The sequence below is a fragment of the Tachypleus tridentatus genome, chromosome 10, assembly GCF_004210375.1.
Source record: "Tachypleus tridentatus isolate NWPU-2018 chromosome 10, ASM421037v1, whole genome shotgun sequence".
NCBI lineage: Eukaryota > Metazoa > Arthropoda > Merostomata > Xiphosura > Limulidae > Tachypleus > Tachypleus tridentatus.
Window position 1 is genome coordinate 173,146,166 of NC_134834.1, and position 18,368 is coordinate 173,164,533.

Genomic DNA, 18,368 nt, shown 5'->3' on the forward strand with positions numbered 1-18,368 from the left:
AGTTTAGAAATTTTTCACACGGTTGTAAGGTTTGCTGTAAAAAGACATTGCAATAAAAGAAACTTCTGTTTTTGCAGTGTGAGTATATATCGTGAAGTTTGCCTCTATTAAATAATTTTACTTAGGAAACAGTACCCCATAATTTATCGACTTTATTTAGGATTGAGAAAAACATTGCTGTATTTTAAATATATTCCAATTTAACTAGGAAAATAGAAATAATTACTTAGTATATTACGTAGCACCATGAATTACTGATTTATAGGACGATATACATTGAACAATCTACTCCATATAATGAAGTTTTTAATTTCATCGAGTGATGAAACACGTACCTGTCGTCAGATGAAGAATAATGAAGTGAATTTTTGTTTGATTTTTGAATTTCGCACAAAGCTACTCGAGGGCTATCTGTGCCAGCCGTCCCTAATTTAGCAGTGTAAGACTAGAGGGAAGGCAGCTAGTCATCAACACCCACCGCCGACTCTTGGGCTACTCTTTTACCAACGAATAGTGGGATTGACCATAACATTATAACGCCCCCTCGGCTAAAAGGGCAAACATGTTTGGCGCGACAGGGATGCGAACCCGCGACCCTCAGATTACGAGTCGCACGCCTTAACCACCTGGCTATGCCTGGCCTGGCGGAAGAGAAAGATAAAAACTGAATAAAAAAAACAAACAAAGTAAATTCACAAGTTTTCTTCAGATGCACGTTTTCAATCAGTTGATGGGTTATTATGTGTTTGTTAAAATATTACGTGGCTTAAGCTTTGTAAGCAAGAGTTATGATCCTGAACGACATTCGTTCTGTCGGGATCTTGTAATCAGTTGCAGTCTGCAAACAAAAAAAAGATTAACTGATCAGCAGTTTCATTTCAAACATGGAACATTTATTGTTGAAGGAAGTTTCGCGCAAAACCCATAAAAGTCAGTGGTCACTTTTAAGTCATCATGTGTTTGATTTTTTTTGTCTTACTTTTTGTGCTCTTGATTGCTCAAAAGTTTCTTATAGATACACCAATGAATAGTTCTAAAGGTCACACAGATAGTACAGGAAATTGTGTGATTTACCAAAATCGCAGATTACAAGCATATTTTTGCATAGGATTAACATTTTAGAGAAAATTATTAAACTGACGCAACACTCATTTGTCTATAATTAATGAGGATTATAAAATAGTATCGTGTGATAGTATCGATACTACGTGTGACATTTCCAGTATCTGATATGTTTCTCACATTATTATTTATAAAATAATTGTTACACACCTAAAACTGATGAGTTTGATGACTGAAATTTAACTGTTACAGTATTACAGCGTGATTTCGTATTTCCATTTCGATCTGTTGTCCTTGACATGTACTCTGTTAAGTGTCAACTAACTTATTCATTACACAATTTAAGTACTAAAAATAATAATTGGGTATCTGCTACACACTCGCTTTTGTGATAGGTTTAACAATAAAAAATAACAATGAAGCAATCACATCCTGTTATGTCAAACAATGATGTCAGACAAATCACTAACAATACATTCACGTGTAACAATCGAACATAAACAACAATCATACTTTCATGTTATACAGTGATACTTTCTCGAACAATAATATCACATGAAAACTATATTATTATATTCACAGATTATAAACTGTGTTACCTAACTCACAAACAATAATATTAAGTTTTGCTATACGACTTTAATTAGGTAGCATGCAGAAATAGTATTTAGCTTAATGTATTTTTAAAACTAAATAATAGGTTGAACAGTCGTCAAGTTTTTAATATTTTAATTTAAAAAAGGATGACGTTCCGAGGTAGAGCCCATCGTCAGACTGTACTGTCTACAGTCCACGTAAGTACTGTAAAAAGAGTTATTCTAACAAATGGCGTATATAGAGGGCGATCCGAGCGTTTCTGTGTTTCTTTTACCCCACACAGTATTATGCGAAATACATGTTCAACTGACAAGGTAGTTAAAGTGTGGTAGACATATTATCAAGTACTCATATTTTCATTTTTAAAAAATCCTACAGACCGAACAAAGAACACTATTTTTAAAATACGAGTCTAATAACTATTACTGTATGAGAGATGTAATCAATGATATGAACATTCTCCAGATTTATCGTACGTTATATGAAATGATAATGTAAAAACGTACACTTACATCTTCCAGTGTACAAAATATTATACTAAGCAAAAGTATTACGTAAACAACAACATTACTTTTAAATACTCCAAGCGTAATGTATGCGTAATGTATTTATGCCAAGGAATAATACAGTTTAAACAGCTACAATACATTCATGCTATCCAGACGCATCACATGCTACTTCAAACATTACTGTTATGTAAACATTAATAATGGTGTACTGTTTGTTAAATAATGACAAACAGTAACACCTTGTTAATAACAACATGTTGACACTCTTTAGGTGTTCTACTTGTAGTATCATGAAAAACAACAAAAATACTTTTGCATTCTGTAAGTGTACTACATGTTATGTCGAACAGTGATTCCAGACGAATATGTTCACAGTCACTAGGTGTACTATATGTTACGTCCAACAATATGTAACACTATAATTTCACATTCACCAGATGTATTATATATGTCATCTAAAGAAGAACAACGAATTCTTTGAGTATATTATAGATATATTTTTGAACCAATGTTGGATGCCTGAATATCAGTGCACTCGAACGAGCATTCCCAGGGCCATAAAGTATTGATTCAACAAGTAGCTATACTTTACACTACACGTCGAATCAATGCGTTACGACCTTGTAGGTGGAGTCGTAACGTACAAACTCAACGCGTTGACGAATTATCCAATCACACTTCTCTTTACACAGTGCATTTGATGATGTAAGAGAAACGTCGCATCCACCATATTTTGTCACAAGTATGAATGTCAGGATAGTACGTTATTTACAAGAGAAACTACACGATACACTCAGGATATCGTTTGTCATCCCTACCCTTGACAGTATTCTCATAATATATTTAGGTAGTAGAATCCCAGCCTGCTCACATTTACACCTATATAATAAAGAATATGTTTACGAGTCCTAGCAAGAACTGAGACAACGTTATTGAGTGTTTCAATAACGTATTGATTCAAGACGTGATGACCTACTTGGCTAACTATCTAAAGTACATAATTTGTTGATCCACGCATTTACAGTGCTGTAACACGTTGATCCGGTGCGTACAGACATCACTTAAAACTATGTTATCATTGGTTCGTTAGGCAACGCCTTGAACAAATATATTATGGTCCCGCTTGGCTTGCACACGTTTGTGTTTGTCGATATTAGTGTCAAGCCATGTTTCTGAAACTCAAATTCGAATTCAAAGAGACTTCAGTATATGACCAAACATATATATTACGTGAATGTATAATATATTATTACTATTACAGGAATAACAATACATTTATTTTGTCTTATTGTACTATATGTTACGTGAAAATATATATATATATCATGTAAGCAACCATATAAAATTCAGTTTCCATTGACGCCTCCTATTGTCTTGTTAAGCGGTATTATTCAAGCAATAACGATAAACTCACCTTTTCTTCTTCGATTACATGTTAGATCAAACAATTATATCAACTAAGGAAACGAACAGAACTAGGACTAAATCACAAGCTTACTTGATTTAAGGTATAATTAACGGTTTTGATTCTAACACTAAAATTATATAAAAACAACAACTACAGAATATGAAGTTCCTACATGTTAACATTGGGAAAGGTAACGTCATAAAAGCTGATAATACGAATATAAGCTGAAAATGGTTACCATTATGTCAGCCTTAATGGGATGATCGATAAATATCAACTCATATTCCTCACTGTCTAACAGTACCGACACGGGTTTCTCCAAGACTTCATCTGTTGGGGAAAAACAATACAAATGTGGAAGTTTTATAAGAAATTGCGTTAGTTTCAGTTTTATTACTTATATAAAAATAAAATACAAAGGTTGGAATATATTTCAAGTTCCAACAGAGATGGTAATCATCAGGAGATATGCTGATGTAGTATCGCTTTTTATGCTTGTTAGAAATTGTTTGTTTGTTTTTAATTTTGCGCAAAGCTACACCAGGGCTATCTGCGCTAGCCGTCCCTAACTTAGCATTGTAAGACTAGAGGGAAGGCGGCTAGTCATCACCACCCACCGCCAACTCTTGGGCTACTCTTTTACCAAAGAATAGTGGGATTAATCGTAATATTATAACGCCCACCACGGCTGAAAGAGTGAGTATGTTTAGTGTGACGAGGATTCGAACCCATGGCCCTCAGATTACGGGTCGAATACCTTAACCACCTGGCCATGCCGGGCCTGGAAGAAATTATTCAACTTAAAAAAAAATTGTGCCTAAAACGTTACAGTGTTAGGCACATTGTTCACAATATTTTTTTAACTTCATATTATTTTATAGTTTTTCTTTTCGTCACATATGCACGAGAGTTTTTTTTAGTTTTTTTATCTCACGATCTATTGATATTGTGTAGTTTATAAAGCATACACATGTTATATGAACAGACAGATAAGTAGATAGACTGATGGTTAAATGGATAAATAAGTACATATATATATGGCTGTAATAAAACATAGACTATCATTACACAGTGCAGTACACACCAGGATATCTTTTATTCTATATAGTTCAGAAAAGACTACACGCAAACTTCCCATCAGCTCCTATCTGATCCGAAGAACTACTTATAAATTGTTATACCCTCTTTACAGTGGTTTGGTTTGAATCACCTAGTGAACAAAGTTTATATAAAAAAATGAAAGATTGATGTGTGTGTGTTTTCTTATAGCAAAACCACATTGGGCTATCTGCTGAGCCCACCGAGAGGAATCGAACCCCTGATTTTAGCGTTGCAAATCCGTAGACTTACCGCTGTACTAGCGGGGGGCAAAAGATTGATACTACATATATTATTCTGATCTAGAAGTTAGCACACAGAATCACATCAACAAACTATAATAGTTTTAAAGCGGTGCCCAAAATTGAAGCGCTTTTCGAATAGTTCACTATTCTTCTTCGTTTCTCCTGAATGAGAACTGTTCAAAAAGCATTAATATTGTGAGAGAAACTGAAGTGAATAGTTAATTCAAACTAAAGTAGTACCAGCTTTTACCAACTTACTTTTATATGTTTATTTCTGTATAGTTTTCTCCGATATTTCAAGAACCTCTTACTTAAATAAGGTTCTTTTTTTTTTACAAGCAACTCCTTTAAAGTAAGGAATCTTGAATTTAGCTTCCGTATAATTATCGTGGACAATATGGTGTTAATCCTTGGCGTGTGTTTAGACCATTATTCAAATAATAGATATTAAACTATAAAAGAATTGTTTTTCGTATTTAAGCGAGACCTTTGATATGGCTCGACATGTTCAGGTGGTTAGAGGACTCAACTCGCAATCTGACTATTGCAGATTCGAATCCCTGTCCTACCAAAGATATTCGCTCTTTCAGCCGTAGGGGTGTTATAATGTAACGGTCAATCCCACTATTCGTTGGTACAAGAGTATCCCAGAAGTAGGCAGTGAGTGGTGATGGCGAGCTTCCTTTCCCCTAGTCTTTCACTGCAAAATTAGATACTGCTAGCGCAAGTGCCCTCTCGTAGCTTTGTGCGAAATTCCATGCCAGGCTTAAAAACGTATGAAACCACAGTACTAAGATGACCATATTCCATTCTTCAGTCAATATTACCTTAGCTTACAAGAGGTAACTAACATCAAGGTAAACGTCAAGAGAACTGAAACAGTATAGGACTGACTTCAAGTCCCCCGCTAGTATAGCGGTAAGTCTATGGATTTAGAACGCTAAAATGAGGGATTCGATTCCCCTCGGTGAACTCAGCAAAGAGCCAATTTGGCTTTGCTATAAGAGAAAAAAAACCACTGAAGAACGCGGTAAATAATATGGCACACGTTTAACGACAATTATAAATAATAAGGTACTCAAGTATTTGGATTATTTAGAATTTCGCACAAAGCTACACGAGTGCTATCTACGCTAGCCGTTCCTAATGTTTTTACAGTGATAGACTAGAGGGAAGGCAGCTAGTCATCACCACCAACTCTTGGGCTAATCTTTTACCAACGAATGAATTGTGGTACTGAAGTAAAGAAAGCTGTAAATAATACAGTACTCAATCAAGTAAAGAAAGCTGTAAATAATACGGTACTCACGTAAAGAAAGCTGTAAATAATACCGTACTCAAGTAAAGAACGCTGTAAATAATACGGTGCTCACGTAAAGAAAGCTGTAAAAATATGGCATTTATTTAAAACAAACTGTAAATAACACGGTACTTACACAAATAAAACTGTAAACAATACAACATTTATTTAAAGTAAACTGTAAGTAACACGGTACTTGCACAAAGAAAACTGTAAACAATACAACATTTATTAAGCATTCTTGATGTAGCTTTAAATTTAACTTTCGTTCCGAGATTCACTACACTTACTGTATTTGATATTATAACTAAAGTTCGACAAACGAAAGTATTCAAGAAAGAATGACGTAAACCAATGATGTCAGGACACTTTCATAGTATTCTCTTTTAAATACGTTTTCTTGCGCCCATCCAGCCACGTATAATATATTTCTGTATATATTGTGTATGTTATTTTCCTGTTTTAATTGTTATTACTATATTACTTAGTAGTAGTAATGTGTATACAATAAAATTTGGAAATTCTTTGTTTTTTTAAATTGGTACTTTCAGAAATAATTTATATACATACTCCTACAGTCATAATTGTGCGCCCTCTACCGATTCTTCACGTCCCTCTTGGGAAAGCATCCCACATTTTGCGCACCGTAGTCTTAAACAACAAAATAATTCGTTTGCATATATATCTTGTTTGTAAACTGGTAGTCTTTCAAAAGGAGAGTTTTTGCGAAAACAGAAATTGTCAGGTTCTTATCGAATTAATATGTAACAACAAAAATGTTGGTAAAATTATACTATTCATACTTTACAATTCTTTTATGTGTGTGTGTGTGTTTCGTATAGCAAAGCCACAAAGGGCTATCTGCTCAGCCCACCAAGGGGAATCAAACCCCTGACAATTCTTTTATTCAAACAAATAAAGGGAAACACTATAATAATCGATTTTCTTCCTCTTGTCAAGTGTTTTCAATAAGCTGTACCTTTCTTGTGTTTAAATCCATTTCTATCTATATTTAGGTTCTAGCTGCAGCTAGAAACCGTCGCTACACCCCTGGGGCTTGAAAAAATATAGTCTTGCTGCGTTGTTTAGATGCCTGGCAGTATTGTCTATGTCAAAACCAACGAGATTCTTTTCAAAACATTATTCTCTTGGAACCTAATCAAACAGAATACAACTTTCTAGAAACATCTTAGGCATGAACTAGACTTTCGGAAAGATTCTATTACCCAGAAGTTTTCACAGAAACTTGTGAATTACTTTTTGTTTAGTTTTCTTTCCGGTATCAGACTGTATTTCTTGGAGCTTAATTTTGATAATATTATAGATAAAAATACTGAAATCGATTTAATTTGGCTTTATGTTTTAAAATCACTACTCTATCCAATCAGCGCAAATTAAAAAATAATAGAAATAATGAATACAGTGTAGGTGTTTTAAAAACGTACAAATAACAACAATAATGTGTTTAAAAGTGTTCTAAGGTTGTACCAGCTGAGTATAAAGAAATTTTCACGCATTAGCGAATCATATTTCATAAGCAGTATGGCATAGGTAGGTGGAATTGCACAGGAGACTTAAATAAATAGTGCGATCAAAATACCTCTTTGTGTAACTTTGTGTACCGCCAGAGGCGCTACATTCTTTTCTTTCCAGTATTTTTCATGAATGTAAATGGGCCTGTAGATTGCAAGTGCAGCTATTTTAATTAACCAACATGAATGCACAGAAATATGAACTAGTGAACTGTTGTTACTACAAAAGTTGCATGTCAAGGCAGCTCACAGGGAATACTATGGACTGCATAACATCCATAGAAAGCTTTATTCCACTGTTGCTGTGAGCAAGTTTATAAAAAGAAATTTATGAAACATTTTGCCCTCATAAAAACAATCAGACCACCGAAACCTACCAAAACTATCGATGCCATCGATCAGCCATGCTAAAGCAGAACGAGTCAATACAAGTGAACATTGCAGAAGTGCACACTATGTTGCGCAGTGTCTGCATTTGCCGATTTAAATTATTCGTAAGAATGCTAAGTCAACTTTGAGAATGTTTCTTTACATAAAACACTGAACGAGATATATTTAACAAAACTTACTAATTTTGTGTTGCTGTTCTTGGCGATACTGCAACGTGATGATTCATGGCTTACCAATACGAAATGCACTGACAAAGCATACTCCACCATATCTAGAAGCAGCAACACGTACATTGTTAAGTAACTGCATTATCTTGTTGAGAATTATTCCACGAGCAACATTTCCTACACACCTCCATGGTACTAATCAGCATGTACCTTTTCTTGCACACCTCCATGATACTAATCAGCATGTACCTTTTCTTGCACACCTCCATGATACTAATCAACATGTGACATTTCCTGCACACCTCCCTGATACTAATCAACATGTAACATTTCCTACACATCTCCATGATACTAATCAACATGTAACATTTCCTACACACCTCCATGATACTAATCAACATGTAACATTTCCTACACACCTCCATGATAGTAATCAACATGTAACATTTCCTACACACCTCCATGATACTAATCCTTATGTAACATTTCTTGCACACCTCCATGATACTAATCGTTATGTAACATTTCTTGCACACCTCCATAATACTAATCAACATGTAACATTTCTTGCACACTACATGATACTAATCATTATGTAACATTTGCTGCGGTGACATACGTTCGTTATTTTACAACCTTAAAATAGCTTTGCTCACATAATATTCTATGTTATCAGACCGTGAGTTTTGAAGAACCACCACCACGTTACCATGCAGTGCACACAACCAACGTGATTTCCATGCTGCAGCAGTGACATATGATAATCTGCATGGTTTTCATGCACCTGTGCATATTAATATCCAGATGCAATCGTCTTGCTTAAGCACTTTTAGGACAGAATTATTTCACATCACCCTATTCAACGGCCACTTTCTTCACTGAACCTAACACAGGTGATTTCTGGTTGGGAAGGGATATGAAGTAACTGATGTACTGTGCGAAGCCGAACATTTATTGAAGAAATGGTCAATATATCAGATGATGTGCATGCTGTTACTGTAGTGTCCTTTGTCTCACAGATGCACTGCTTTCTGAACATCGAGAAGCCCATTTTGAACAGTTGTTGTAATTGATGACAGATCACGTCATGGTGGCGTTCCTGGTGACAATACACGGCACCTGTGACATTTGTATCCTCGTAACACACTAACGCTCCAGTGATACACCTTCCTTTACTTTATTGTAGCATACAATGCACTGCACTGCGTAATGCTCTTTCTAATCACCACGTGACATTTAGTGTAAAAAACTGTTCTAATATCGCACAAAAACCGAATGTAATGTGACTAAAGTTGTTTTAAGGTGTTGCAAACAAGGAATATAATGTAAGTGAAGTCGTCCGAGAGAAGGAGTGAAATAGTCTGTGCACTCGGTCTTTTTCTTGTAATAATGTGTTTTTGGTAGTATTTTGACATTGAAACTAATTTAATAAAGACAATAGTTAAGACCACTTCGACTGCAAAATACTAATTTTCTAAAAATGTTTCATTTGAAAAACTAAAATTCAGTTTAAATTCTGTGAGAACTTTTAACTATGTCTCAGGAACCTACTAATTCTGAAAACCTATTTCAGATAAAAAGATAAATTGTGGTGTTTTATGTACAGGTACTATGTACATAATTTACATTTTGCTTTCACGTGGTGGTGAAGGAGGATATCGCATCGTGTCTCATGCCCTTTATTTTGTTTTGATGTCAGAGGTGATGGAGGATATCACATCGTGTCTCAAGTCCGCTGTTTATTTTCTGTTTTCAATTTTGATTTCACAGAAGTTGATGTAGGGTGTCACATCGAATTGCAAGCCTTTTATCCTGTTATTGATTTCAAGAGATATTACAAAAGATATCTTGGAATTACAGTAAAATATATCTCTTTATTCTAGATGACTACAATTATACCAGAGACATATGTAGAATCATACGTTTATCCTGGAATGTCTAAGGGTATGATACAAGTTGTCTGCAAGCAAACCGTGTCATACTGTATACCGGAATTGCTTTTCTCGCATATTGATAACTTTCTCTTTCATCATTGCGAGGTGAATATTTGAATAAACGCCACGTCATGTGTAATATATTGTAAGGACAAATTACCGTGTCTACAACAGACGGGATTTGCAATAACTTCACTTATGGATAAATTTGATATACTAACTGAAAATGATGAAAAACAATTTAATTTTATAATTTTAAAACATCCTATACCACTTAAGCGTATTCCCTTATAAAGCTTATAAATCTCAAAGTGCATCCTGTAAAATGTTCTTCTCCCAGGAGAAGAAAAGGTTTTAAAGGTAATCGTTTTAAAAACAGGATTTCGTTACAACCAAGCTGTGTCGAACTGGCTTTATTAGATACAAATTGTTATTTTACTTCTTATGCAGAATACCTAAGGAAATGGAAAAGTTACTCTTGTCTGTGGTATCATTCCATTTACAATATTAAACAGCAAGACGATAAAATAAACTTATTGCAAATTCCCCCTGCAATCAAAATACTTATCTGAAGAGTGGGAAGAGAACTAACTAATGGGTGCGTATTTCATAAGTCAGTGATAACTTATTGTTTTCATCAGTTAAATAAACTCCAACAACTGAATATCTATGTCCAAATATCTTGGTTAATTTTGAATTATATGAAGTTTAACATTTGCTTCCATTCATATTTCGTGTTCGTTTGTTTTGAAAATTAGCAGAAAACTACACGGCCCGGCATGGCCAAGCGTGTTATGGCGTGCGACTAGTAATCTGAGGGTCGCGGGTTCGCATCCCTGTCGCGCTAAACATGCTCGCTCTTTCAGCCGTGGGGGCGTTACAATGTTACGGTCAATCCCATTATTCGTTGGTAAAGGAGTAGCCAAAGAGTTGGCGGTGGGTGGTGATGACTAGCTGCCTTCTCTCTAGTCTTACACTGCTAAATTAGGGACAGCTAGCGCAGATAGCTCTCGAGTAGCTTTGTGCGAAGTTCAAAAACAAACAAGAAAACTACACGATGGGCTATATATGCTCTGACCACCACGGTGTGCGATTGGGAGAGATACATCTTTCACGTATGAACAGCTTTACATAATTTGAAAAAAACCACAACATTATAATAGAAGTTTTAGTCTGAATAACATTTTTTTTGGAACATATCCATTAAACCACTGTGTATTAAAACCTGACCCCCAGTAGCACAGCAGTATATCTGCGGACATACAACTCATAGAGGGCATAGCACAGATAGTCCATTGAGTAGCTTTGTGCTTAAGCAAACAAACTATTAGAACCTATGACCTCCTGAATATTCATCATTTTATTTTAAAAAAACTGGGCAAGTTGTAATCACATCTGATTTTTTTACAGGTAAAAGTTAATTTGTTTGCAGAGAAAGTGTGTATTGCCTTCAAGTTACAAAACGTAATTAAATATTTCAGACGTTTCACAATAATTAACATTCTTCAAATTATGTTTTGAGAGCCTACCACTTGTAAAACATTTACTCAGTTGTAATGTTTGTCATACATTACGCTGCCATATGAGATGCTTTTGTAATTTTTTCAATGTTTGTATAAGCTAAAGCATCTATAATATTGACTTCTTAGTATAAGTAACGTATAGACGCTATAGAAAATCTCTAGCCTTGGGGCATGAGACTGAAAAATTAGATTTTTCTTTGAAATGTTCAAGTTGAAAGCAGCGATAAAACTTTATAACTTGAAATCTTTGAATCTCATTAGAGTGAAAAATCTTATAACTCGTCTTTGGTGTCATATTTGCAGAAGCCATTCCTGTACGACATATTTGTTTAGACAACTAATTTGTTTAATTGCTTACCGAAAGCACAGATGGAATAGATGTATTTTATTAATATTATTATTTTATAATTATAGTCTAATTTTAATTTTTTTTATTTTTCCGTGTTATTCTTAAAATGAACGGTTAAATCCACTTAGAAATTAATACTAACTTCCGATGAGAACAAGCATTAGTCAGAGAAAATAGAATCTCCATTGTTGTAAATATAATTGACCTCAGATTTTTAAAGTCTAAAATCTAAAGAGATGATGATCCAACATAAACCAATGTTGTCCTTTTAATGTGTAAACCGAATAATTTAATTTAAAAACAATTATTTGATTGAGATTGAAGTGCTGGTGTTCAAAGGTTGAGGTGTTATAGTATAGCAGCTGATAACAAAGTTCAAGAGTGCGCGTGTCTTAGACTAATTATCGTGCCGTTCGCAGGGTAGTAGGTTCTCACGTGTAATTGTTAAGTGGTTACATTTTTGCAACAAAGAATAATTTACGAAACGCCAACTGAGATATAAAACTCCGTCCCTTTGGAAAACCGCTTATCTGCTTGACAAAAACGACTTCTAAATTAGCACTTACATAGCCTGAAATATCACTTCAATATGGTGTACGGTTCGTATATAGTCTCATAGTCTCATTTTTATTTTGTTTAGTTTTTCCTATTTCGAAAGTAAACGACCCAGTATATCCAGTGTTACCGGCAATTTTAGGGTCGCGGGTTTGAGTCCACGTCACATCAAACATATTCACCCTTTCAGCAGTGGGGGCGTTATAATGTGACGGTCAGTCCCACTATTCGTTGTAAAAGAGTGGCCCAAGAGTTAGCAGTACGGGTGGTGATGACTATCTGCCTACCCTCTAGTCTTGCACTCCTAAATTAGGGACGAGTAACCCAGATAGCCCTCGTGTAGCTTTGCGCGAAATTCACCAAAGTCGAAAATGAGACAACTTTTTTCATTGCATCTTAACATTCTTCTCACAGGAGGTATTACATCATACATCCGTATTGTTAATATACTACATATAGTGCTATAATGTAGCCATCCTTCTGTTTCATGTACTGTTCTTTTTGTTGCCAAGTTATTTTCTGAGTGTCTTTCGTTTTTGTGATTAAATATACTATTTATATTTCGTGTATCATAAACCGTTCTGTATTATACAAATTTTTTATGTTCACGCAGTTTAGTTTTGTTCATATTTTTCAAGCGTAACAGACTGTATTAAAGGGCGAATTTATGATTTATTTCATATTGTTTTGTGTTACACTAAGTTTATTAAAAGTCGGATATTACTTTATACAAAGTAACTGAAATTGAAAGAAATGAAGTATATAGAAATATACAAGTTGGAAAAAGAGGGAAGTTAGTAATGAAGTTAGTGAGTTTGGCAGGTTGGAATAAAACAAGGGTTCAGTGATGTTTCACTAGTTTCATAATCGGTCACTACCGCATAACTTGAATATATGAAACTTCAAATAATTACTTTTAACCTACCCTTTGAAAACAGGTTTTTCAAGATGTAAAAAATACCGCTGAAATAAAGACGACAGATATGAGCTACGTATTGAAATTATTTTTAGTAGGTCACGTCAGTGACCAAATTGTATTATGTGAAATACAGATTATGTAATTCCTACTTTCACTTGAATTTTTTTTTTTGTAGAATGAGTCATCTCAGAGGAAGAATAAAACGTGTTTATTAACATCCACTTCTAGAAACACTCCTCTACTGAAACGTTCTTACATTTGACTATAAATTACCAAGAACATGATTTGCAATCATGTTAAAAATCAGATGTCACTCTACAATAAGGAAAGAGCATAATTATAGCATTCAACTTTTTTTAAAAAATCGTTTTTTATTAAGGAACGAATGTTCGGCAAAATAAATGATTTCTCATATAAGTTCCTGTAATTCATCAGTCCTAAGTTTGTCTCAGAATAAGCCAGAGCTGAGATTTACCGGCCCGGCATGGTCAGGAGGTTAGGACTCTCGAGTTTTAGCCTGAGAGTCGCGGGTTTGAATCCCCGTCCCACCAAACATACTCGCCCTTTGAGCCGTTGAGGTGTTATAAGATAATGGTCAATTCCACTCTTTGTTGGTAAAAGAATAGCCCAAGTGCTAATGGTGATGACTAGCGGCTGTTCCTCTAGTCTTTCTCTGCTAAACTACAAACAGGTAGTGCAGATAGTCCTCATTTAGCTTTACGCGAAATTCATAAGAGAAACAAAATAGGATTTAACAAATATTTTCTCGTGAAGTTTGTTTGTTTGTTTGTAATAAAGCACAAAGCTACATAATAGGATATCTGTGCTCTGCCAATCACGGGTATCGAGACCCGGTTTTTAGTGGTGTGAGTCCGCAGGCATACCACTTTGACACTGAGGGACTTTTCATAAAGTCTTAAACATTTTAATTTCTAAGTTACGTGATTAGTTAAAATTTGTTTGTTTTTTTGTAGTTAAGTACAAAGCTGTTAAATGGAATACATTCACTACGGGTTTCGAAACTCAATTTTAGTGTTATAAATCTTCAGGTTTACCGATGAGCTACTGGGGGAGATTTAATAAAAGGCATTTTTTGTTTGTTTTGTAATGAAGCACAAAGCTACGTAATGGGCTATCTGGATTCTGCCCACCTTAGTCATCGTAACCTGATTTCTAATGATATAGCTCCGGAAACATATTGAGCATCATTAAAAAGGTCTAGAAATACTTTACTAAGATTTGATTTAAATGTGGGTAAGTAATCTAACTTAAACCGTTTAGCTATGTATTGAAATTGCTAATTCAATCATGATTCTAACAAGTACATTTTATCATTCATGGACGCATCGGTGAACACAAGATATAAAGAAGTAGCATTGGGAATAATTGTCCTTGAAAGACCATAAAGTCAACGTCATGTGTGAACTTTGATATTTTAGTGATTCCTTTTTAAGTTTGAGAATAACTATTGAATTCAATGTAGTGAATTCATAAGCAACATCGACATTCAGTGGAAGGTCTTGGAAAATTCGTAAGGATGTTTTGTTTGTGATCATCTCACCGTTCTCTGTTTATTTGATGTTAAGCACAAAACTGCACAATGAGTTATCTGTGCTATGCTCATATAAAGTATCGTAACATAGTTTTTAGAGATATAAGCCCCCAGACGTACCGTTAAGGGACTATCACCTTTAAAAAATGCAATGTTGAGCAGCAATATATAATTATGACTTTCACACCAATCATGATGAAAGATGTATCAACCAATTATAATGCAGTTGAGTTAATACCCTTGCAAAAAACCAAGCACCCATTCTGTTTAAATGTAAGCTATTCCTAAAAAGGATCCCTTTTCCCATTTAACTAACACCATAAGTTCAACCCTCCAACATTCTCGTCCTTTAAAACAACATAATTACTTGTACATTGGTATCGCTATAATAAAAATACGTTTTTTAGTCTTGCAGTCGCCTTGCTTTTCGAGTAAAAATATTTTCACCATTAGAAATAAAATAGTTCATATTTATTCATTCCTCTTCCGAACAAATTTAGTACTTAGCAAAAGATGTTCAACATTTTTTGTAACCTCTGGCCCGGCATGGCCAAGCGCGTTATTGTTTGTTTGTTTGTTTGTTTTGGAATTTCGCACAAAGCTACTCGAGGGCTATCTGTGCTAGCCGTCCCTAATTTAGCAGTGTAAGACTAGAGGGAAGGCAGCTAGTCATCACCACCCACCGCCAACTCTTGGGCTACTCTTTTACCAACGAATAGTGGGATTCACCGCCAGGCCAGGCATTGCCAGGTGGTTAAGGCGTGCGACTCGTAATCTGAGGGTCGCGGGTTCGCATCCCCGTCGCGCCAAACATGCTTGCCCTTTCAGTCGCGGGTTCGCATCCGCGTCGCGCCAAACATGCTCGCCCTCCCAGCCGTGGGGGCGTTATAATGTGACGGTCAATCCCACTATTCGTTGGTAAAAGAGTAGCCCAAGTGTTGGCGGTGGGTGGTGATGACTAGCTGCCTTCCCTCTAGTCTTACACTGCTAAATTAGGGACGGCTAGCACAGATAGCCCTCGAGTAGCTTTGTGCGAAATTCCAAAAAATAAACAAACAAACTGTAACATCTGGTGTCAATTATTGGAACTAAATAAAATTAATTAATGAATTAAGCTAGATTAAATAATACCCATAGTTTCTTGGCCTCCAATGTCTTGTCTATAGGCATACGACGTTAAAAATCGGGTTTCGATAGCTGTGGTGAACAGAAATCATATAGTCCATTGTGTAGTTTTGCATTCAACAATAACAAAACCAAAACCATAATTTTCTTTATGCACTTTTCTTAAAGTCCAGGAGAAATAAGTAAAAAATTACAATATGTAAATCAATACAAAATACATAACTATTCCTAATTCTTATATTATATCGGTTTGGTATGGCCCTGTGAGATCAAATCTTCGTTTCACCAAATATGCTCGTACTTATGAGCGTTTTAATATGACAATCAATCCTGCTATACGTTGAAACATAGTAGCCTAAGCTAATGATTAGTTGCCTTCTTTATAGTCTATCACTGATAAATAAGAGACGATTAGCGCAGTTAAGTCCCGTTTAGTTTTACGTGAAATTCAAATCAGATCAAACTTTATCTTATTTCCTTTGGAAATGGAAAAGTCGCAAGGATTATGGAAATAATTCATATGATATGACTCTTTACATCTTTAATCCATATTTATTCTTCACTTTATTTAATATTTTTCTTCCTCATCTTATTTTACGAAATGAAGTAAAGAAGTTGTGGTTCTGCAATCTCATTCTAAGAATTTTCAAGTGGAAGTAAAAAAAATATGTTATGCGTAAACGGCACGACATCTGCCATATCTACTGCTGACTGAGCCTTATGCTGGATAGTAAAAATCACCAGGGTGAGAGTGATACGACAGACACAGTAGTGATCTATACGCTATTTATATCAACAGTTCGATGAACAACAACTGTTATGGTGTTAACTGGGTTAAATAAGTGCACAAAGTTCTCATGAATCGTATCTTGTTATCTGTATAAAAAATAGCTTGTAAGCCTGAAAAATATATTGCAAAGAAATTATTAACTATTATTTATCAAACAGTTTTACTGTTCGTTTGGAACTTAGTGTTATCTGTGTATAAAATTCGTCGCAAATTAATTTATTAAAATGATTTAGATAAACAATTCTCAAATGAAAAACAAGAACAAATAACTTGCAGAGTTAGCGGTAGTTTTAGATATTCGATTGATCGTTGAATCTGATATTTCTGTGTATAAAGAGAACATCTGTATTTCAAGTTGATACACCTGAACCATATGTCTCTGTGTGGTTTAGGTAAACCCGACTTCATCTCACTCATTGAAACTAAAATTCTTTTCAGCTGGTGACTTTAAACAACATGTGTTGTCTAGCACCTGTGACCTTTTAGAAGATAACCATATCTGAGCATAGCTTATAACTTGTTTTCGTATAAGTTCAGATTGCTATAAATGTCTTTAGACTTATAACCACCATGAATGTAACACGTTTTTATACAATCAATTCAGTTTTTTGGTTTGTTTTACAGGCTTTCTAGTGTCGTAATTAAAGGCCTGGCATAATGTAATGGTTAAGTCACTCTACTCGCGAGGCGCGGGTTCGAATCTTCATCACCAAAATGCTGGCTCTTTCAGCCTGAGGGCATTATAATATGACGGTCAATCTCACTGCTTGTTGGTAAAAGAGAAGCTCAAGATTTGATGGTGGGTGGTAATGACTAGCTGCCTCTAGTCTTACACTGCTAAATTAGGAACAGCTGGCGTAGATAGCCCATTTTAAACGTAATGCACTTCCCTAAAATATATTTCTTCGCTAAGAATTTAGTGAATGTCCTTTCGATAAAAAGCATCAATGCTTTTTAGGTTTCGTAAAGATTGAAATGGTGTTGTCAACTGTAACAAACATAATAAAACAAACATGAATCTTTTTACGTGTTACCATGGCAGAGAAGTTTATAGAATGAAAACTGAGTATATTTCTCTAAGGATCATATCTAAACGATGAATTCAGTTTTATAATGATCATTACAATGTACCTAGTAAATCAACATTAGTGGACGCCACCTGTGTTCATGCTAATTTCAGACAGATGGCTTCCGTATTAGTTATGTCCATACAATACGAATCCTCTAATCAGCACGAAGTTCAAACGAATGTTAAATGCGAACAAACGAACAAAATTATTTCAACCACATTATCAGCTCAAAAGCTACATACA

General features: G+C 35.0%; 1 protein-coding gene across 3 annotated transcripts in view; it reads right to left on the reverse strand.

Moving 5' to 3' along the window:
• LOC143230932 (uncharacterized) overlaps nt 1-18,368 on the reverse strand; it is a 54,746-nt gene that overhangs the window by 3,799 nt on the left and 32,579 nt on the right. For all 3 annotated transcript variants that reach the window (XR_013016697.1, XM_076465260.1, XM_076465259.1), the window contains exon 2: nt 3,815-3,906. Coding sequence is in view for 2 of the 3 variants with exons in the window: in XM_076465260.1 (XP_076321375.1) it covers nt 3,815-3,906 (92 nt within the window). In the remaining variant the exon portion in view is untranslated. The remainder of the gene's footprint in view (nt 1-3,814; nt 3,907-18,368) is intronic.